Source organism: Netta rufina, assembly GCF_964035555.1.
Source record: "Netta rufina genome assembly, chromosome: 3".
NCBI classification, from domain to species: domain Eukaryota; kingdom Metazoa; phylum Chordata; class Aves; order Anseriformes; family Anatidae; genus Netta; species Netta rufina.
In genome coordinates, this window is record NC_140125.1 from 102,045,729 (window position 1) to 102,070,161 (window position 24,433).

The 24,433-nt window shown below is 37.7% G+C and overlaps 1 protein-coding gene across 1 annotated transcript in view; it reads right to left on the reverse strand.

The window, feature by feature from the left end:
• The window catches only part of PXDN (peroxidasin), an 86,481-nt gene extending 62,469 nt beyond the window's left edge, over nucleotides 1-24,012 (reverse strand). Inside the window, exon 1 of the mRNA XM_084283550.1 lies at nucleotides 23,743-24,012. Coding sequence (XP_084139676.1) covers nucleotides 23,743-23,960 — 218 coding nt within the window. The 5' untranslated portion in view covers nucleotides 23,961-24,012. The remainder of the gene's footprint in view (nucleotides 1-23,742) is intronic.
• Between the last annotated feature and the right edge of the window lie 421 nt (nucleotides 24,013-24,433).

The window sequence follows — 24,433 nt, forward strand, 5'->3', positions numbered from 1 at the left end:
AATTGTTATAATTATGCTTCATGAGCTATTTCTTGTACACAGAGAACAAAAAAAGCAAATTCATGACCACTGTAGATTTCTCAAGAACTGTTTTTTTCAAACTGTCTTAATTTCCATATCTAACAGGATAATAAACCATGAACAAGGAAATAAGAGTATACATTATGCACGTTAGTTTGGGGTTTTGATACAGGCCATTTATATAAACAAACCAGATAAATATGGCTTGGAGGAAATTTCTATAAAACAAGTGTAAAACAAAATTGGCAGGAAATAAGATAGAGAATAAGATTAGTTACTGAACAGAAAAGCCGTATCAAGTAGGACTAGGCAGAAGTCTGACATAAGGTATTAAATATTTCAAGACAATGATGGTAGAAGGAAAAAGTAAGGTTAAAAGTAAGGTTCATACAGATGCTGACAAGTTTGGAGTGACTAAAAATATTTTGGAGGATGTTTGAGATGAGAAACAAGCCTGAAGTTATAAATCCCTGAGAAGTGGAAATAATTAACTGAACAGCAGTGAGACAGTGAACTACCAGAGAGCCACTAGATTTTCAAGTCAATAAAGGCTTGCGTAAACAACAACAACCAGCCTCAACCAACAATGCTGTACCAGAGTGGAGAAAAAGCATGTACAACACAAAACAGGAGCATTGTTTCTCAGGCCTGAAGTATCATCCTCCCATAGGTCATGTTCAAGATCAGCCCTGAAAACTGCTTTTCAGGCGACAGGAGCAAAAAGCAAGGGACCTGATCCCTTGGATGGCAGAAATAAAGACTGTGTTAGACACCTGAATAACAATTTGGTAGCCTAAGTAAGACCATTATGATACAGATCTCCAGAACAAGTATATTTTGTGTTGCTGAAATCATGTGGTTAATCTGCAGGATGAGGTTCTTTGCCCCTTTTTTTCTGCCCAACCATGTTGCCTACTTTCCTGTTACTCCCCAAAGCTTGTTCCCTGTCCATTTGCTTCTCTTTCACCTTTATGGGTTTTCCTCATTTTGTCTTTACAAACCAACTGAATCCCTTCTGTATGCTCAGCATTCCTGACATCCAAATCCTGCTACCTGCCAGATAGCAATGGATAGTGGAAGCCTGAGGCAGTCCACCTCAGTTTTTGACTCTTTTTTTTTTTTCCCTTCCTCATCAGTTACCAATTATTACTGAAAGGAAAACAATAAATGAAACTGTCAATAAAAATAATGCACTTATGGTGACAGCATGGGATTTTAGAATACTATAATATTTTTTGAATAAATATCTAAAACTGTTATATATTCATTTCTTGTACATAGAGAATATGAACAAATTTAGTATACCTGCCTCCTAATTCAAGTTATTGCCTTTATTACATATTTACAGTGAAAATATTTATTCTTTTAAATCATACCTAGACAACACAGAAATACTTTTAGGGAAAAGGAGGCTACTGCAACTTTCTTATATTGAATTATCTGGGCTTCTGTTCCAGTACCTAAGCATCTTCCTTCAGAGCAATTCTGCCTGACCTCCCTAAATGCTTTCCTAATATTGTTATTTCTTTGCTCTCATTTACAAACAGTGTCAACTATGCATCGTAAACCAACAACTCCCAGGATTACTTTCCTGGCCCTGCGTCATCTGCTCCGTGCTAAGTCATGGAGCACGAGCAGGAAATGATCGGGCAAGCGTGAGGTTGCGGGGGCCAAGAACGTGCCAGGGAGCACGCTGACAATTTAGCACTTGGACGCCCTTGGAGGCGCGCTCCAGCGCCTGCAAGCAGGCTGGGTCCCACAGCTTGCAGATGCCAAGCAGCACGCAGCAAAGGGAGAGCAACAAGCAGCTGCTTAGCAGGCTTCCTTTGCCCGTGTTTTAATGCAGATCTCTAAGATCTAGTTGTATAGCATGTAAACAAATGCAAAATGAAATAATAGCTCTAAATAAAAAGTTGGTTTCATATGACACAAAATGGTGAATGCTGTATATCTAACTTCAAAATTTGCTGAACTATCTGAAATGATGCCTCAGGTTTGCACTTTCTTTGTGATATGTTAAATTTTAACACCAAGTATTTTTCTTTTTTGTGTGACAAAGAGCTTGTATTAGTAAGCAAATGAGTTGGGCTGCAGATACATTTTGTCTGGATGAAAATAAACTCTAATAAATTCCTTATTTGAAGGAAACTATTTTTAACAACAGTAGACATATTTCCAAATTAGCGATCAAAAATAACTTTTAACAGTATTTTTATATAATTAAACAAGATGAAAATTTCTAAATATATAAAGAATATTATGCAGCTCCTACTGTCATACATAAACTAGTTTTCCCATGGCAGCTCTTACCACTCCACAATAAATTTAAGTTTGCCCTGGCAGTACACAGTAATGAAAACTGAGCTCTCTGTTAACACATTCTAATGAGCAAGACAACATTCAGGCATGTAAATGCATTGCAAGTTTATAAAAAGTATTTTATAGAATACATCAATATATACTGAAATGCATTAATGACTATTTGGAGCATGAAAATCACACAATCGAATATACAGTGAACTATACAGCTTTGGAATATACTGAACTTAAAAATCAAGCAACTTACAAGAAAAGCCAATTTAAAAAGTTTGTTATTATACTCTGAAATACAGGAATCCCTCCCTACAAAAGAAGTGCTTTTATTCAGAACAAACCATGCACTAAAATTAAAACAAACTTTATTTTTAAATAACTTTTTATTTATTTATTTTTTAAACACAAAATCTACACTGTTTTTGTTTATCCTTTTCTAATTATTGCAAAACAACGTCCTAAGAAGAGAGTTAAGGCTCTACATTTCATTAGTTTTATAAAAGAAGAGACTTGGTGTACTTCAATAATCCTACTACAGATTCTTTTTGGTATATATTTGACTTTTAAAGGTGCTGTTTTATCCTCAAACTAAAACAACAACAACAACAAAAAGAACTGTTCTAAATAAAACTGGCTAGGCTGTCAACATGTCACATACTCCCATCATACACCTCAAAATGTGGTACCCCGGGCATCCAGTTGCGTATATCCAATGTCAAAACAAGTCCTCCCCCTCCAGTTGCTGGTGGTAAGCTATTTACTGCCAGGTAATAAGCACTCACTAAGCAGCAGCTCATACAAAAGCGGTGTCCCCAAATGGGGCAAACAGGCTAATTCCTCATTAAGTGCAGAGGAGAGCACCAGGACTTCTCCTCCTGCTCCACCCCTGCCATGACCTTCTCATCTCAGCCTACAGACTAGCTACCCTGGCACTTCACTTTCCACAAGGGATTTCTTTAAAATCCCTTAACAGCTTTATACAGAGTATATTGGAAAAGACTTTTTATGTTTTTCAGTTTTAATTCATGTCAGAAATAAAGTGATCATGATGCAAAACCATATTAAGATCTTTAATAAGAAAGGAAAAGTAAAAAATAACCTGTTAAACTATTGTTTCATTCATAGATCTCTCTCTCAATATATATACAAACATAGTTGGCCGATTTTTATCCAACTTATGGATATATAAACAATGTATCATGTGATGATTTACTTTAAAACATATCTTGTGGCATAGTGTATGTATGCAATCCACCATCAGGGCATTAGTAAAGAACTCTACATCTCACATTCGCACCTGAGAGAAATGGTGAGATTAGAAAGATTTCAAATCTTGTATCACAACTACAGGCATTCTTTCCATTGTTATAGGTTATACACAACTTTTATATACAGTGTTCTATGAATTAATTACATTGCACTTAAACCTCAATACAAAAGCCTTAGAACATTATCATTAAATAAAATATTTCATAACAGCAAAGACAGCTGAAAACATTCAGAACTTTGGTAGTGCATCTTCCTGGGTGCAAGATGGAAACCAAAGCAAAAATTAAACTGAAGGCTCATTGCTAGATATAACAGTAAGACTTACAAAACATAACATAAATAAATATAGATTCCAATTTTAATAACTGGAATCACCAATATACCTCTCAATCAATGATGTCTTCAGAATATTAGACTAATGGAAGTGATAAAACTGAGTTTACTTTGGTCACTTTTTGTTCTACTGTTACAGAGTGCTTGACAGTACTTCTCTATATTTAAGTGGAAACTTTTAGATATGATATGTAATTTCACCATCTGTTTACAGCTCTCCTGAATTTGGTAAAGATGAATGTAAACCTACACTACAAGCCCTGCTTCCCCTGCAGATGAGAGGATATTTTTTGAATAATACATTTATTTGTTATTGTTTAGTGTTGTGGCTAACCAAGCATGGCTTGTACTAGCTTCAAATAATTCTGTGACATGAGACACTTCCTTTTTTAATACTTTTTGGTACACCTGCTGTTCCACATCACCTATACTACCAACCTGTAGAAGATCCCTTTAATCATTTGGAATCTACCAGCATTTTTCATAATTTTTTCTTGTCCAAAAATGAAAAAATATTACTTTACTTTAAGAAACACTGCATAGCAATTGGATTAAGTGAAACAAACAAACAATCAAAAACATAAGTTCCAAACAAACGTAGAACTACTAGGTTTCTGCAAGAACAGCTGCTGTTTGAAACATGATGATGACACATTAATGACTTCTATTATCTTCATTAGAAACCAAACCAAACCAAACAAAACAACAACAAAACACTGAAATGAAATTAAATCTTGAATCTTCATTAGCAGTGAAGGTAAGTACCTCATTACATACATCATTTCACAGATTAGATGGTATTTTAGCATTGATTTAGGATATGAAAGTTTTTAAATTCAAATCCCTGCCAGGTATTTTCCTGAGATATTTTCCTGAAATATATTTCCTCAGTTCAAGAGAAACAGAATCACCACAGCAGCAAAATGGAAATATCTAGAAAAATCCTACTCTCCTAAATATCTTAAAACCTGGAAGCTCTCAAATGCAAAGTTTAGACCATAAAAGTACAAGCCCTACACCAAAACCCCACCCAGAGTGAAAATCTCCAGTGAAAATCATTTAAAGCTAAAGGGTTTGTAAACTGCATACTAATATAATGTTTATCACTTAAATCTGAGAAATTAAAAGGAGGTGGTGGCTTTGGTTTGATAAGAATCAACAGGAATAATGCAAAATGATTTCAAACGATGGTGTCCTTGTTACTATAATCTCTCTGAAACTCAGAGATATAAAAAGTCTGGAAGAGATCTAGGTGTGAAAGCCCATGTATTCACTTGCTCATCTGTTAAGGGTAGCTAAACAGCACCAATAATAAAAGCCAAAACAGAAAAATAATAAAAGCCAAAACAGAAAAATAATAATTCCATCAGCTGCATAATATACACTGAATCAAGAAAAAAAGTGCAAACCAGTTATTTTCTTTCTCCTTTACTGAAAGAGGAAACAATTTAATAAATGAAATAAATATTAAATTGTTATATCTATTTGGTTTGATAGGTTAAATTAATAATTTTATTTAAAGAGTGACTATTGCATTGATCATTTGTTTACCTCCCTTTAGATGTTTTGAAAAGGTAGGAATTGTCATAAGGGGATCATGTCACCAGTGGCAAATTCAAAAGAATGTTTCAAGAGAAACATTATTTTTTTTTCTAATAGTTGAAGATTAGTTACAACCCAGCAGAAATAACCTATACCATAAATGCCAAACTACTATGTTTCTCAACACAGAACAAAAGAATTGCAAATGCCAGCAAGACTACATTGCTTATGTCTACTTTATTCTTATTCTTTTTTTATTCAAGGTCATCCCAGCAGGAAATGAAAAACAGCCATCAGCATAGTAAAAACATTCAAACAGAGCAGAGCATGAAAATTGCACAAAAGAGGTTATATAATCAAGTCAGAGCAGTAACTGGATGATGTCAATGGCACTTTAATGCTGCTTTAACTACTGCCCTGTAAAAAAATGTGTCACTTTGTTGAACAAACAAAGAGAAGTCCTCCACTTTAAAAAAATAAAACCCAAACCCACTTTCAGCTATAGCACTACTTATATTAATCCTCCCTATGAGCAACATGCCATTTTCTAGAATACCAGAAGAACCAAGACTTTTTTTTTTTTTTTTGCCTGGTTTTAAGATTTGACCTTAGTGATTCTTTTAGAAACAAAATTATATTGTTCTCCTTTTCTTGGCAATCCCTTTTCTGGATGAATTCTACCCCAGTCTAATTACTACATATAGTACATGATTTTCTCTAATTTGCATTGGGAGATTTTATTATCTGTACATCACCATTCAGCACATTAGATAAAGCCACTGAACTTTTATATGGAAAAGTAAAACATAATTCTTGCATGGTAAGTATCTATTACAGTCAATATTATTTATTTATTTATATTTATTATATCAATTATATTTATTTATATTTATTTTAGTATACCATAATTCTAGTAAGAAAAGTGAATGGCTGGATCATAAATACGTTGAAATTTGTCGAATTGGACAGAGAAGATTTGGCAGTACTCACCTTGATAATAAAACCATGCTTACAAAATATTTTTTAAAAATCTGGATGATATTATTATTATTTAAATAATGCCTGATTTGGTCAAATATGTAAGATTTGTTGAAAGGGACTTTCAATTTATAAGCCTTAAAAAATATCAGGTGCAGTTTTGGTGAATGTAAAGCTTATGATCTCCAAGCCTTCTCTAAGAGCTGAGGATTTGTTTTAACTAACAATTATTTTGCCATTAGAGTTGAAAGGAAAACATTTAAATGTGAACTCAGTGAAACGCAATGCAGTATTGTCTTACTAAGTCTGTAGATCCCTTTGCTGCCTTTGTTGCCAATTTTTCCAACCAGCTATGCAGTACCATTAATAAGACTCAAGTGGGATTTGCTGGTTCAAAGTTTTAGGCACATAGGCTTAACTGACATGAATTACATGTGGAAATTTTACTTGGTGTGATCTTTGTCTTATCTACTTTCAGAGTTTTCCAAAATCCATCTGCTGCAGAAACACTGTATTTTGAATGTATAAGTTTTATTTTGTAATTGTTTCTAATTCTCATGCTATATTTAAGGAAAAAGAGAGAGACATAAAGAGTGTGAGAGATTTAGGGGTATGGCTAGAGGTAATGTTATTTGTGCATCCTGAAAAAATAACAAGGCAAAATCTAATTTTAGTGCTCTCAGGGGTCACTGTTTCTAAAACCAAACAATTAAAAAGGTTATTGATACTACAGTCATGACTCACAGCTGATTATTTTTGACACAAATATCCTCAGGAAAGGGCTATTTTCTTGCCCTGTGCTTATGCCATGCCCAATAAAATTGGCCAGAATATCTGTGCATGGTGCTGCATTAAAATAAACACTAGATGGATAAGGTCTTGGATCAAGTGAAGAATGAACTGATGGTTGGCAGAATCAGTATTGCAAAGAAATATTGATACATTGAAAAAAATTAGAGAATTAGATAGAGAGCTTTTCAGTTTCTTTCTCAATATCTACCCTGTTTCAAATGTACTTCTCAATTAAAAAAGGAAAAAAGTTTCTTTTCTACAGTACACTACAGAAGGCAACAAAGAGGGAAGTGTATGGCATAGCAGGAATCACTGACACAAGTGCTGCAATATAGTTTTGTAGTTAATAGTCATCTAAGTTATTACAGTGAAAAATCCACAAAAATAGTGCTTTTATGTTATGATCATATATGAGCATTAGTTCTGATATCTACCATTGTGCAAAATAATATTTTTGCACTTTTCTTCCTCGCAAAGATGCTTAAGTTGAAATTCTTCATCTATGAAATACTGGTATTCTCAGAGGAAAGAACTGAAAGCCAAAAAGAAGCATTATCATCCTCTGAGTTCCCACACAGGACATGTCCCAGAACAGTAGAGAAGTTCCTGTCTTAAGACAATTATTTCTGATAGCGCTGAACTACGCCTTTGAGAAAAATATAAAACTGTGATTCAAAAAGACTATGAATCAAGTGAGAACCTAAAGTAAGTCATTCTGGTAGTTAACTTTGTTCACTGTTAAAAATGGGACAATCTGACCTTCCTTCCAGCTTGAATGGGTTTATCTTCAGATTCCATTCACTCAAATTAAAAAGCTGTAAGTGAAATACAGCATTGATTATTTTTTCTTAAAGTACATCCAAAGGAGTTAAGGAATGAAGTTCATGCGTCATATTTTTTTCAGTAATTCATTAAGACTAACAAAGATAAATTAATTTTTAAAATATATATCCTAAAACACCAAAAAGGTTGAGCCGGAAAATACACTTCCAATCCTTTGTAACAAGGGTTTTTCTGATTTTGCGCTGTGGGGGATTAATTCTTTCTTTCCCGTCAGGAAAACGGATGCAGATGCATTACAAGCTACTGCATGTTCATAGTCACAGAAGAAAACACGCACTGCTACACAAGTTACCTCAGTTTCACCCAAGCGCCAGAAGTCTGATCCCTTCCTAAGCCTCCTTGTAGCTCTGCCATTTCAGTCTCCCTTACAAGGGTACTCAGGCCATGGATGGAGGGCAATCAGCTCCAAGTGTCAGCAGATCTTACGGCTGAAAATGTGGACGTAAGTGAGAGCTGAGAGATGTAATGAATGGCAGGTAAACTAAAAAATATGAGCACAAATTGTCATTTTTCCTGTCAGTGCATTTTCTGCACTTGTCTTTCATCAGGGAAGGCAGTTTCACTGATGCAGTCCTGTGATCTTGCATTATAGTCATTATACCAGCAAATAATGTTCCATATCTACAATGCCAATGACTTTCCTAAAGAATGTCTATTTTGCCTCCTTCAATTCAAAGTCTTTTAATACAAGATCCATATCAAGCCAAAGGATGGGGAAAACTGAAGGGATCACTGCAACTAAATCTAACATCTAAATCTAACTCAAAAGGCTTCATTCATCATAAATCCATGCGTCACTCTCCCTCCCTAAAAGGCAGATTTTATCAGAACATATTTCCAACTGTTAAGTACTTTCCAGTAATTTCTAACATAGTGATAGTCGTATTGTGTTCAAACAGACTCAGAGGTGTTAGAATTTATCCGGATGCTTGTTGTTAAGGAAACAAAAGACATTTTACTATTCCTATGAAAAGCATTAAGATCAGAAAAACAAATGCAGGTATTCTGTCACTTGGCTGCAGCCTGTCTTCCTGGTACCTGACAAAGCGACTGCTCTTTGTTCCACTTAATGGAAAATTGCAGGTCAGCTCACTGAGAAAGCTGCAGCTCTTGGGATTGAATTGTCTGCTTCCTGAGGCTAATGACAGGCTGCCAGAGTAGATAAGTTAGCAACTTTCATGTTCTGCCTCCCACTCCTCCTGCTCCTGGCCAGGCAAACTCTGAGCAAGAACCAGGAGCGTTGAGGCTGTTAGGCCTCCTCCCAGTATTTATCTCCTCATTCCTCATCAGTGCAGACAACCTCAGCACAGGAATCTGTGCATTCCTCCCTCTGAGGAGGAGAGAAGTTGTTTTCTGCCTATAAAGAGCACTGGAAAAAGACTTTTAACTGTAAAATACCCAATGGAGCAGTTTTAGGAATGGGAATCTCTAAGAAAATCTAAAAGGATTTTCTTCTTGCTAGGTCCATTCTAACACCTATATCAAAATTCTAATAATAACAACAACGAAAAAAAACTTTAAAAGAATTTTAGAGTCACTTGTCATTTTCCACTACTGCTCATTTCCCACTCATGTTTCCTAATCATCAGGAAACAACCCATGTTACAGAATGTATCAAAAGAATAAATATTAATAAGAAATATTACATTGTATATGTTTTTATCATATTCCACATATTCCACATATTCGTAGTGGAATCAACATACACCTCATTTTACCTCTCAATTCCTGAAAACTGTAGATGTGTCTGAAGTTTCCAAATCAGTGTTACTAGTCTTGTACGTCTTCGTTAGTTTTTCTACATTACAATAGTCTCTCAGGAGATGACATTTGTCTTAAATCATGCACCCTTTCTTGCACTTCTAACATTGCCACTACTAAGTCAACAATTAATTAAAAACATTTTTTCTTCTTTTTTCTTTTATATTTCTGTAATTATTTCTTCACTTTAACAAAGTCCTAAAAATACCAGAAAAAAAAGTATGAAAGCTAGATAAAAATTGTTTTTACATGTTATTCCTAAGGCAAAAAAGTTAATTTCTGAATATAAGTGAAGGTATCTGATAGAATACACTCTGCTACTGCAGCCTTCACAGTTTAATGCCATTTTAAAGTTGTAGTTCAGTCTGATGTTTCCATTTTGAACATATTTCAACTTGTTTTCATCGCTCCTTACCAGTTACAAACCAACTAAGATGATATAAATATCACTTGGGCCCCAATGCTCTCATTGAGTCTTGAGCTCTCAATGAATCTTACTGGTGTTCAAACAGAAAGAAAAATGCTTTCAACAACGTTCATATGCAACAAAAGAGGAAAAGTCAAAACATTTGATTATTCTTGAAAAAAATAGAATGAAAATAGTAGAAATACACCTGAAAGGTTAATTTAAACATCAACCTGCATTTTAAAATATGCAGATGTTTTCAAATATCCACATAAAAAATACCGAGCATAATAACTGGGAATAGTATTAATTAAAAATGAATTTAGGAGTCAAAGCTGTAGACATTTCCAAAGCAATAAATTTGCTGTTCCCAGGCAGCAGGCATGAGGAAGTGATGAGTCTCATCAACACAGGATGAGACCTCTTTAGCAAGGAAATCCTCAGCAGTGCCACTTATGATTCCCATCCCTCTCTCTGCCTGAACATGGCTCTCCAAGTTGTTTTCCAAAGCTGGCTTATTTTTAAGGTTTTCCCTGAGGTCAGGACTATTTTGGTGACAAAGAACAGCCTCATGGACCAGTTAACAGCTTCCCTCAGTGGCAGCAGTGGACGATGGAGTTTCTTTCCTCTTGCTCCTTTCCAGGCCACCTCTTCACTGGGGCTATTACCATTGTTCACAGGTATCACAGCACACAAAGATCAGGAAAATGATTCAGAGTGAAGCCACATATGTTTTTCCCTTGTTTATTTTTCAACTAATTCCACAAACCAACTAAGAAGACAAAGGACAGAAATGAGCAACTACTGCTGGCAGCCAGCACCCAAAAGAAACTTAAGAACCTCTCATAGGGTGACTCTGTGTTATTGTTTCTTTTTTTTTTTTTTTTTTTTTTCTTGTTTTCTTGTTTTTGTTTTGTTTTGTTTTTCAGTTTGGTTTTGTTTTGTGTTTAACTGCAAAGAGGTATAATCTCTATTTTATAAGTTAAAAATGATGCGATATTTCCCAAACCACCAAAGAGAAAATTCAAACAAATCACACAGGCACATACCAGTGTTAATAAACTAAATAGGCAAGCTTTTTAAATACATCAGACTTACAATTTTCTTTTAGGGGTTGGACTCTATGTTCCTTGTGGGTCCCTTCCAGCTTGGGATATTCTATGATTCTATGATTTTTAATATACAGTATAAATAGCCGTCTCAAAATATATATACATACATATGTTCATGAGTACTATCTGCAGCCAAATATTAAAAAAAACTTAGTTTCAGTAACAATATATACTCACAAATTATTCTCAGCTATGACTAATAGGTCTTTAAAGTTACCTTTCAAAATGATATTTTTACACATTTTGATGTGTAAAAATGTGTATAATTTGCAAGTACTCCATTTGACTAAAAACACTGCCATACTGCTTAGAAAACAATGAAAACATTTTTATTTTTTATTTGCTAGGATTATTTGCCAAAGTTCAAGTTCACCTGAAAAAAATCCCCTGGACCTAAAGTACCTTTGCAGTAAAACTGGTCAGAAGGACAAATATATCCTCTAATCCAGAGGCATACAGATGCCAATTTTAAGGTTGGGATTTCCAAAAGCACTTAAGGTGTCTACCTTAAGTAGAATTTAAAATGCTGAAGAGTCCAAGCCACAAAACCAGCACTTAACGTCTTAAGCACATAAATTTCTACTGGTAAAATTTCCTCAGACATCAGATGCTGTGCTACTACAGCAGTAATGTCACTGAAATCTCTCCTCCTGAGGCTCTGCCTGCTCATATGCTTGCTCTGGTCTCCAGAGGGACAGATGCTTCCCATGCCCAGACATAGGGCTAAAGACAAGCTTGTGCTGAATGGACATTTTATTTCCCAACCACTGAAGCTTTGCTGATTTGCAGTTAAAAACACCGGATTTATGAAGCCAAAGAGACACCAACCGAAACAAGATTTTTTTTTATATATATATATATTTTTTTTTAAATACAAGGAGGCATTCAACAATTTTTTTCAAATCCTGATGCCATTGGAAATTTGTTGCATGTTGTCCTAGACCTTAAAAATAATATAACTTATGGACATCTACCATCATGTTCAATTATCTCCAAAGTTCAAAAGTAAAATAAATAAGTTCCATCCAAATCATCTGCTTGTTTTCATAAGATTTTTCATTTGTTTGTTTATACTGTCCAGAAGATTGGCACCTGAAATATGAAATATCCCTGTGAAGAAATCCCTGTGACCTTTTCAAAACAAATTCAGCCTGCAAAAGCCGGTAAGTAAAAATAAGATATTTTCATATTTAAGGAAATTATATTTGTACTGGGTTTACATTGCAAGAGTTTGGTGAGCAGAGCCCAGAAATTGCCCCACGTCAGATCAGAGCCAGCTCCAGCCAGCTCCAAAAGGGACCTGCCACTGGCCGCTGGGCAGAGTTGAGCCAGGGAGCAATGCTGGATGGGCCTCTGGGTGAGCAGAGTGATATATATATATATAATATATATAATATCACTATAGAATATAATTATAGTGATAATATAAAGAATATCATTACTGATAGCTATGCCTTCAATCTACATGTAAAACTTGCTTTATCCATACATAGACATCTAATAAGTGAACATTTTACTTGATTTACTTCAGCTAATTCTACCCCTACCTGGGTGCTATTATAATTACTAAAGCTTCAGCTAGACCAAGAAAATTGAATCGGTAAATTAATGACTTGAATCTGGCTGGAGCAAACCACCTGTTCCCATAACCACTCTGCTCTTGCTGCACTTGGCACCCTGTCACAGCTTCTCATTTCTTCCTACCCATTTCTGGCACTTGAAACCAAATGTCTGGGTCTTCTCATATGGAGACTGAAAATGTCACCCAAGTCAAAAACCTCAATTTTATGATTCAGCTTATGTCTTGAAAAAATACTCCTACTTTTCAAGTTTCTCAGAGAAAGTTTATCAAAATGCCATCAAACCAAAACCTCTCTCTTGAACTCAAATTACAGTTGTTATCCCCAATCTGAACAGTGACAACATATCCCCTAAAAAAGGCACCTTGCTCTGATAAGCAGCCTCCCATCAGTGAATAATCACTCTATATGTTTTACATGCACATACCACACCACCACACTACTGCTCCAGCTTTTTGCATTATCTGAGCAGACAGTATAAGGAGATTGACAAAGGTTTTTTTTCGTTTGTTTGTTTGTCTGTTTGTTTGTTTTTTGACAGGCTAACTAGAGTTACCTGTGCACTAGACCACACACTGCTCTCTGGTCTTTTTTTCAAAAATACTTTTTTCAAAACTATTTTTGAAAAATGGAGAAAAAATGTTTTCTTACCATTATAAGACATTATAAGACATTATAGACTTATAAACATTATAAGACTTTGATTCAGAGACACACTTTAAAGATCAGAATATTGATGACAGGTTTGCTGAATCAGGCATAAAACAGAATCCAACATCAGACAACAAAAGTATGATTTTATATACAAATGGCTGATCAAAATCATGAAGAGACAAAATATTTACCTTCTGTAGAGCACAGTGGACCTTGGACAGAGGCTACAAGCCTTTGAATTTAACTATGTTGAGAAGTCTGAAAACCTGCACAGATTTTCATGTTGCCCTAGCTATGATGCTTATGATAAGCTTATGTTATGATAAGCTGAAGCAAGCACAGATGTACTTATGCTATATTTTATCTCCTATATGGGAAACTGGCAGCCAAATAGCTATTAAAAGGCTACTGAATCCAAGAGTCTGGCTAATGCAATGCTGACACTAAGCAGTCATCATCCTGCTTGCCAAAAGCAGTCATTACTCTTGTGTACAAAGTAATACTGTTTTCCTTTTTGAGAGCAGCCAGGCAATGAGCAGAGTGTTGTAATAGGTGATTTAAGGGGAAAGAATGCTTATACAAGAATTTTCAGAAAGATCTGGGGAGTGGTAATTGGAAAGAGAATAAAAGATCTAAAAGTCCAAAGAACAGATCACACCAAAAAAAAGGAAAAAACAAAATAAAACAACAAAACAAAACACAGAACACTACAGAACACTGTACCAAAGCTTACAGCATTCATTCTACAAGCTTTTACAACATTCAAGAAGCCATGCCAGGAACTGCACAAACTTTTAAATGCCCCAATCTTTGCTACAAGTGACTCGTACCTGTAAATATACATTAAACAAAAAGAAAGGAAGCTGAGAGCCCACATTGATCTTGTGGTCTTGTATCTTTCTCAAGAGGCTTGACAATCTTTGTAATTTACAATAAATCAAACATTTATTTTTCTTTAAAAAAAAATCACTTGATACACGAGCAACAGTTATAATTCCATGCCAAAAATACATAAATAAATAAATAATCCCTCAGCCAGATAAGCAAAAGGAAGCAAAAGGAAATATTTGAGTCACTGTTCCAGCTCAGCCAGCCCTCATTGTACTATCTCTGTGGATTGCCTTGAAACTCTGCCCATCTTTACAGTAATAAAGCCTGAAAAGTTATTTTTGTTTTGTTTTCATCAAATCCAAAATGGAACAAATGATAACGACAATTTGGCTCAATTGCTTCCATTTTACTGTGCCTATATGCATATACACACACATATATGCTATATGTGTAGCATGTATATGTATAAACATGTACATCACACAAGTTTTTAAAATATTAACTTATTTGTATACATAAAGTTCTCCAGAAAGATAAGCAACTATAAATACTTAGCTTGTGCAATACAACTTTTTAAATGTCACCTTTATAAATTGACCTTTTTTGTAAGGTGAAGTCATAGCCTATGAGGACATAAACACATAGTTTGACTTGCCAGAAAGAGAAGCAGCAAATATCCAGGCCCAGGAAGAGTCAGAAGCCTGGGCATTATTCACGTATACAAAGCTAAGCATAAGCTCACATTTGCAAGATAAGAGCTAGAGTGTTTTGATCACAAAATACTGTATAAAGTGGGGAATAATACTGTAAACAAACTACAATAATCTTTAAGTCTCAGAAATATGATTCCAACAAGAAGTAACTGAAACAAACACCATTTTGAGAGATGAATCAAGATGAGTGAAAGTTTACAGTTTGTTTTTCCATTGTTCAAAATAAGATTGGGGCTTGAAAATATTATTTTAACATTTTCATTATATCCATTACACAGAGTAAAATTTTCCTGTAAAAGTACATTTTGTAATTCAGAAAACATAAAATTGTGCAATTGTGCACATTACAAACACTATTTCTCTTATTTTGTTATTTTCTGAATAGTTGTTTGTTATTTTTTCATTTCATAATAGCAAGAACAATTTATTTTATTACATTATGGTGTTTCTTTCCACAGCTTCTGTCTTTACCCTGAGCTCTGTTCTCTTCGTTGTCAGCTATACTTTCTGCTTTATTTCTTCTAGACTCCCAATGCTTTAATTTAAACTTAGTTTCTTTACAAGCCAATCCATGAGCACACATAAACAGTGTAATATTTATTTAATATCTAAACGGCCAACTTACATGCGAGAATGGCACAAAGTTGCACCAGGAGAGGTCCTGACTGGACATTCAGAAAAGTTTTACTGTGAGGGTTATCAAACACTGTAACAGGCTTCTTAGAGAGATAGTTAATGCCCCATGCCTCTCAGTGTTCAAGTAGCTTTTGGAAAATGCTCTCATTAATATGCTTTAACTTTTGGTTAGCCTTGAGAGTTCTGATCTTTGAAGGTTCCTTCCAACTGAACTATTCTAAGTTTCCTGCTTGTTAATGACACCCCCATCTTACCTCTTAATGAGCACTGACCTCACCTGGGAGATAACTCAGTAAGAGCTGCTCAGAAAATGGAGGAGGTTGGAATACTTATTAGTCATATTTTTCTCTTAGGCTTGTATTTACCAGAATGTTAGATGAGACATTCACCCCTCTCCTTGTGTCTTGGATACAGCCTCTCCTGATGATGCATGGGATAGGCACCTCCCTGTTGTTTTTCCACCAGTCTTCATTGGGAATTAGGACAGAAAGAGTATTTTCAGTCATGTCCAAGCATTCATTTCTTACTCTTTCCAGTGAGTAATCCCATGTTTGCCTATGCAACTCATAAATTTCTTATTCTCTTCAGTGTCCCTCATGCTTGTAAATTCCCCAAAGCAATGTTGAAAAATAATATAACTCATCACTTTTAATTTTGTTGTTGTTTGGAAAAACTGAGTAAGAGCAGAAGCACTGAAACTGTGTGTCAGCAAAACTGGGAAAACAGAACACTTAAAACCATGATTTTGAAATGTGGGTTTAAACAGCAACAGTAAGTGGTCCACAGATACAAATCACCTTTCTAGCCTTCCAAAATGTTTTAGTAGAACAAATAAAAAAATCTTGGACTGACCATAGTCCAAATTCCCAATGATAAGCTTTTGAAGCAGCTAGAAAGCAAATGTCCTACACAGTCCAGATGATCATATGAAGAGAAGTTGGCAGTAAGTGGTAAATTTTCATAGGGGAAGAAGGTCACCTGAAGAATTTCAAAGATCTGTGATGGGTTCTGCATTGTTCAATGTATTCATAAGTAGAAGGGGGGTGAACAATGAGATGATAAACTGCTGCTTATCATATTCATCTATTTTGACAAAGTCTGACTAGGAAGAGATGGACCTGTCATCAGTCCACGAATGGCTATTAAAGTGTAGACCTAATGCATGTAAATACAAAGTAATGCACATGGAGAAAACACTCCAAACTTCCCAAATAAAATGGTGTGCCTAGACCTGATGATTACTACTCACAGACAAGATCTTAAGCTACACTTGATGATTCCATGAAAACAACAGTTCAAGAAAAGAAAATATGATGCTGAGGATGATTAGGAAAGAAACAGAAAATGGAACAGAGACCATCAGAGTGCTGCTTTATAAATCCCATTAGCTCACGCACCAGATCTGTCCTGCAAATACTGTGGAAATGTATAATTCTCTCACCTCAAAATACAGTAGAGTGGGAAGGGGGAAATTCAGATGAAAGCTCAGTAACACTGACCTTTCAGTGAGAAGAGTACTTCAAAAACAGGCTGGCATTGAGACAAAGGAAAGGGATTAAGCATTCATTATTTCTTCCAACAGAAGAAATCACAGAATCCTATAGGTTGGAAAAGACCTTCAGATCATCAAGTCCAACCATCAACAGGACCTTCCAAGCCCCATCGTATCCCTAAGTGCCACACCCACACATCTTTTAAATACCTTCAGGAATAGCAACTTCATTTCTCTAGGCAGCCTATTCCAATACCTAACCACACTCTCCATGAAGAAATTATTGGAGAATAATGTTCAACCTAAACCTTCCCTGGCACAATTTGAGGCTGTTTGCTCATGTTCTATCCTTCATCACCTGAGGAAAGAGACCAACACCCTCTTCACTTTAATCTCCTTTCAGGTAGTTGTAGATAAGGTCTCATCTCAGCCTCCTCCAGGATAAACAACCACGATTCCTTCAGTCACTCCTCATAACTCTTGTTTTCTAGTCCCTTCACCAGCTTCCATGCTCTTCTTGGGAAACACTCTCAAGCAACTCAATGTACTTCTTGTAGTGAGGGACCCAAAGTTGAACACAGTTTTGGAGGTGCAGCCTCACCAGAGCTGAGCACAGGGGGACAATCACCTCCCTGGCCCCGCTGACTACACTGATACAAACCAGGATGCCATTGTCCTTCTTGACCACCTGGGCACACTGCTGGCTCATGTTCAGGTGAGCACCAATCAGCACCCCCAGATCCTTTTCCTCTGCACAGCTTTCCAGCCACTCTGCCCCAAGCCTGTATTGCTGGATGGGGTTGTTGTGGCCAAATTGCAGGACCCAGCATGTTGAACCTCATCCCATTGGCCTCTCCCCATTGATCAAACCTGTCCAGGTCCCTCTGCAGGGCATTCATGCTGCTTATTCTATCAGCAGGAAAGACAGATTGCCAAGAATGGCTTTAGCAGGATTCACATACTACATATCCTCCAAGGCTGTTTTTCTAGGGAGGCTTGGTGTCCTTTGTAGCACCAATTTGGTTTGTTGATACTCAAAGAGTATAGGGTCTAATGGACATGCCAGCAGAAATATTCTCTTTTTAGCTACCTTTAAAGTAAATTACTTTCTTCATTGTGTATTCCTGAGCCTCTGACTTTTGCAAGTAGCCTGTTTCTGTGGAAAATATTAAGAAAACATCCTATTCTGAAAATATATTAAGATTCTGTTCAGACAAATAAACATCAATATCTACATATAGATATTTAAACTCCCATTATTGTCAACAGAAGACTAGTCAGCAGTCAACATAGGCTGGAAAATGATTCAATTGCCCATATAGCAGCAGCTTGCTTCAGTTGCCCAAGCAGTTTTTTCTGCTGTTGGCCTAGATGTCATAGGCTGAAACATCTGCTGGGAACAAACAGGTATGACACAGTGACACAGGCCCAATGGGAGATCTATGTTCTTTTCAGAGGAGCAGATGTAAACTAGAAAAGATTCCATTAGACAAATTCAAATAGACCTAGATACTTACAGTTAGCAAATGAATCAAGTCTTTGGGGTGGCCTGATTCTTGCTCCAGAGTCAATTAACTGCAGTGGGTAAGTTAGGGAACCCTCAGACACCTAAGATGGCTGTGAATTCCTAAGCATAGACACATAAATGTAGGTGTTTTAATCTTAAATTGAATTCTGCACTTGGTCATAAAATTACTATGAAGGAAGACCTAAGATAATTTTATTGAAATAAACTTATACTTTCCCCCTGCTTTGTGTAATTTGAGGAAATCGTTGTTGGCATCTACTGCAGTTTGTGGCCTAGCCAAGAGTCTGACAAGATCTATGTCTGCATTCAGTTTTTCTGAAACACTTCAAGTAAACCTCCAGTATCTATTCATCTTTTCATCTTTTTTTTTTTTTTTTTTTTAATGTTAAGTATATACAGACCTTCATGTTTTAACTGAAATCTTATACTAGCATCACATGTCTTGACTGTCTCCTATATGTGAATTGATACTCAGCAGACAAGTGACTGAGCCTACTCACAGCCCAGATATGACACTACAACTCTTTGTCCTTCCATGTCAAGGTGTAATTATTTGCTGTCTTGATTGTTTAGTCTACAAAAAGTTTCCTAAAAGACTTTCAAAGATCTTACATGGAACAATCCTGCATTTTTCAGATGAGAATGACGTGATGCTTTGTTGACTGTTAGCACACTGTTTGCAAATGGCAGATCTGCAAATAGCATGCATCATTTCACTATGATAGCCCAGAGGCTCCTGCACTGACAAAAATCATACATATCACCCATTTCTTTTCCTTAAATGCCTCTTTTAGGAGGGATGTTATCACAAATCAACAAATCAACTTCAAAATGCAAAATGTCATTAAGTTTTCATTACCCTTACCTCTTTGGTAAATCATATACACAAATCACACATCTCTTTGGAGTGTAATTATTATTTTTTTTCTTTCCTTTTTTTTTTCCTTTTTTTTTTTTTCAATTGTATTAAGACAGATGCTCTTGAAAACCAATAATGATTTTCACTGGCATTCTGAGTGCACAGCATCTGATTCCATGAAAATTATCACAGATCTCTGAAGAAAAGGTAAGTATTTCTTATCCTGCTGTCTAGAAACTTGGAACTGATTTTAAAAATCTAGCACCTTCCCCTTTCCCTTTGGATGGATCCTTGACATTTGCACTACAACCCAAAAGTTAAAAATAAAAATAAAAAAGGAAAAAACTCTCCAATTTATATAATGTGTTGGAATCATGTAAACAAAAGCATTACTGAGTGACACCGTTGCCTACAATTTCATCTCAGTGACTACCTTCAAAAGCTACTCACGTGGAACAATTGTGATTACAATTTAAAAAGTCCTACTAAGCTCTGACCACTTAAAATTATACTCACTTATTGAAAAGGTATGCTATTCATAACATACATGCAAGAAAGCCAAAAGTAATAATTGCTTGTAGCAAATATTCTTACAGGTGACTTATTTTGAAATGTAATTTTCTCCTTAAAAATTTCTATGCCATTCTTAATGCAGATCAAGTCCACTTGCTTTTGTGACACATATTTTTGGTCAATTTTAACCTGGTCACAAAACAAGTGAGATTCTCTTGTTCAGCCTTTGAAACCCAACTGCAGTGAATTCAATCATGCTCATTGAACTAGCAAAAATATCTGAGAGTGTCCACTTGCTACAAAGAAAAACAATGGACAACTTTTAGTATTGGTCTGACTAGGTGTACCTATGCCTGTAGACTGACGAGTTTTGATCATGTTGAGGCAAGGCACAAATATTTTTTTTTTGCCTCAACACTTAAAGGCCCCCTGTCAGAATTACAAACACCATGAACTAGAAATGGCTGTAAACATAGAAATCCCTTCTGGATTTAAAATATCTTCCAAATAAATGTTTATTTAATATCTAATAATAAGATATTTATATATTTAATATCTAATAATAAGGTACAATCAGGGGACAGTAATAGTTTCATATCCAGAATTTTGCATTCCTCAGCCAGTTAAATAGCCTAATACAAATATGTTTCAGCAACTCCTGTGAGTACACCGGCACTCTGTACTCAGGGATGAAAGAAACCTTCCAAGACAATGCTGAAGGCATGAAGTGGTTTTGCAAATGACTCCGGAGGTGGGTCTCAAGAGACAGCAGCCCTGCTGCTACAAAGAGGGGTACATCCTCTGTATATGTAGGAGAGCAATCATATACTCTTGGGTGGAACCACATGCTTGCACAAGGCTCCACAAGCACTTCTGAAGCTGGCAGAAGCCACTGTGCAGAAATCTAAACCATGGATCCCAGCCTGCAGCAGGGAAGGGGAAGTGCCAGAAAGTGGGGGAAGCAGGAGAGAGTGAGAAAATGTACAGCCAGAAGTAGCACTGGCAAGGTCAGCAACCAGTAATGTTATGAGCAGTTTTCAACAGCGAGACTGAGATTAGGAGTAGACGTTTTTGATATGTGGGGGGAAAACATTTGGCTGCGGTGTTATTCTGGCTCCATGCTGTTTTAGTCCACAGAACAAATTATATGTGAAATAGACCAAAGTCAACTCTGCTTCCAAAATGGGACAGTTTTCAGAACCAACACTTGTAAAAAGCAATATAAATATGTTTATACATATTTACAAGAAAAACAAGAAAAAACTTAGTAATGTTTTTACTTCACAAATAACCTGTGTCTTAAGAAAGAAAGAAAGCAGACAAGAATGTGTAATTTACCAATGCCAGTAAAAGGGGGCTTAACCCATCAGCAACACAGTTTGCAGGATTTTGTAAGGCCATATTTTAAAGGGGAAGCTGTTCAATTGAAATTAATTCATTGTTTCTAATTGTTTAGCTATCATCACCACCACTAAAAAGAGTGTACTTAATGGAAGCTCTAAATGGCAGACAAACTGTGACAATCAAACTGGCAATGAAATAAATGCTTCATGATTCCATGCTTAAAAAAGAAACTACTCCTGAATGTAGGCTGTTGATTATTGTACTCTGTGGCTGATGGACTACCTCCACAAAGTGCAGGTCTACAGAGTAGTAAGGTAAAAATTGTTGGCAAACTACAGAGTAATTCAATGAGTACTTCAGACAGATGCAATATTTTTTCTCAAGCACATCCTATAGCTAAAGGTAAGCCCTTTATACGGAGTAGGCAAGCTATTTATGTACAGATGCTATCTTCAAACGACTCATTATTAAATAAGTTGTATCACTGTTCTTTGTCCCAGAGATACGTATTGCCTAATTACCTTCTGATCCATCTCCTCCCCATTCACTGCCATTCAGAAAGAGTTATTGCATCTTTATAAAAAGTTGTATTACCAAAGACCTTAATTTATTTATGTGTCCCCCAGTCAGCTGGCAAAAAAGAATACCAACAACCAGACGAAAAGTAAGGCCACCATTGTGTTTTGAAGAACGCTGGTCATCCACAGGCCTATTTTGAGAATTATTTTTCTTTGTCAAGCTGGAAAAAAAAAGTAACTTCTTTTTAATTGATTCTGTTGCATTGTAGGTTGCTTTATGCCAGAATGATCATTCAGATTTGGGATACTAGACAATTTGATATATTAGTGGGGTTAGACGAGTATAATGCTTTCATTGTTCATACATTCTGCTCTGAGTCACTGCAAGATTATAAATACCCACCGTAAGGGGAGCTCCACCCTGGCTAGGTTCATCTAATGCTTTTTGCTGTTGCAGGCCCTTCTACTGCTAACATGAAATCAAGCCATTAAGATTTGACTCCACATTCTAATGATTGCTTTTTTTTTTTTCTTTTCTTTTTTTTTTTAATATCCTTTTTCTTTTCTTTTTTACATTTAAAATGATTCACACAACTAGTTTTACACAGTTTCCTGTAATCTCAAGGCAAAAGGTGCTCTGTAAATGTACTTTGTTTCAAATGTAAGAAACATTAACCGCCCACTTCCTGTATTGTTCCCTAAAAGGTTTACAAGTACTGCAGGACTAATCGGATTCTGCCAAAAAGGCTGAACTTCTTGCCAAATAGGGACTCAGTTAATGCTAAATGACTGTAGTCTTCACATTAAATAATACTTGGAAGCTAAAACACACCGAGGCTTTATGAATCCCTTTTGAAAATATCTGACAAAGTCGCAAGTCAATTTATTACAGGAGGCCCTGCAAGAAAATTCCCAGGGCCAAGCTCCACTCGGCATCCAGGGCTGCGTGTGTGCAGGGGAAGGAGAGGGCTGATGCCAGGAGCCTTCTGAGCCCAAGCAGCGCAGAAGCGGGTCAGTGGAACAAATCTTGTCTTCACAGCAAGCCTTGAGACAACACGGCATGGGGTGTTCAGTTAGGTCTTTGCGTTTATTGTAAGGACAAAAATGGATGGACAGGCAATCGTTTCAGTGAAATCCATGTGATTGAGGTTGATCATCCACTGAGTTTTATTACCAGCACAATGCTGCTCAAAATAGTTGAGCCCGCGGCACTTCGACTGCCACTCTGGTCGCGCCTGCTTTAAAAAATAGGACTGCGGGCCGTAAGGTCGCATGTCCTTAGGCTCTTGCGGGAACTCGAACCGAGTGAATCTTCGGCAAGCCGAGAAGACTTGGGGTCCCGTGGGGGTCTCGGCTTGCTGACCCACCGTCACCACGCCTCGGCACCGAGCAGCCTCCCCATCCCTCTGCCAGCCGAACGGGCTGAGGGCACGGCAAACTCCTTCCAGGGACCGCGAAGCCCGCAGTGCCCTCAGGCTAACCAGGATGCCTACCTCTACCCGCACAACGCCGGGCGGGGAGCCCCGGGGCTGGGGCTGGAACCGGGAATGGGGGGCGGCGGGGCCGAGCCCCCTCCCCCGACCGCAGACAAAGAGCCGAAGCTCCACCGCCCCCCAAAGTGCCTCCCACCCCAGGTATTCCCTCCTCCTCCTTCTTCCTCCTCCCTCCTCCTCCTCCCCGCTCCCTGCCCGCCCGGCTACTCACAGGATGGTGGTTTGGGGCGACACGGCGGGGACGCTCTCCAGCATCAGATGCATGCAGCGCACGGTGGTGCGGAAGCAGAGGCAGCGGCTGGGGCACCAGACACTTCCCCGCTGCGGCGGGGGCTGCGCGGCGGCCGGCGGGGGGGTGGTGAGCCCCCCGCCGCGGAGCAGCAGCAGGAGCAGGAGGCAGAGCCCGGGGGGGGCTTCGCGCCGGGCCATGCTGCACGGCTGCGGGGCAGGAGGAGGAGGAGGAGGAGGAGGAGGAAGAAGAGAGGGGCTCCGGCAGGTCCGCGTCGCGCCCGGCCGCGGCTGCCGCTCTGCTCGGCGGCAGAGGGGCGCTCCCGTCCCCCCGCGCAGGATGGAGGAGGGGACGGCGGTGGGACCGCCCCGGCCGGCGGCGGGATGGGACGGGACGGGCTGGGCTGGGCTGGGCTGAGCCGTGCCGGGCCGTGCCGGGCTGGGCTGGGCCGTGCAGGGCGACCGCTCCGCCGTGGGGAGTTCCCCCCAGCCCCCCGCCGCTGCACCCATGGGTGCTGCGGGAGCCGTGCACCGGGCCTGGGCTGTCCCCAGGGAGGGGAGAGGAGGGAGGAGAAGGGAAAAAAAGGAAAAGGGAAGGGGAAGAAAGGGAAAACGAGGGGAGATGGAAAGGGAAGGGGAAAGAGAAGAGAGGAGGAAAAAAAAGACAAGGGGAA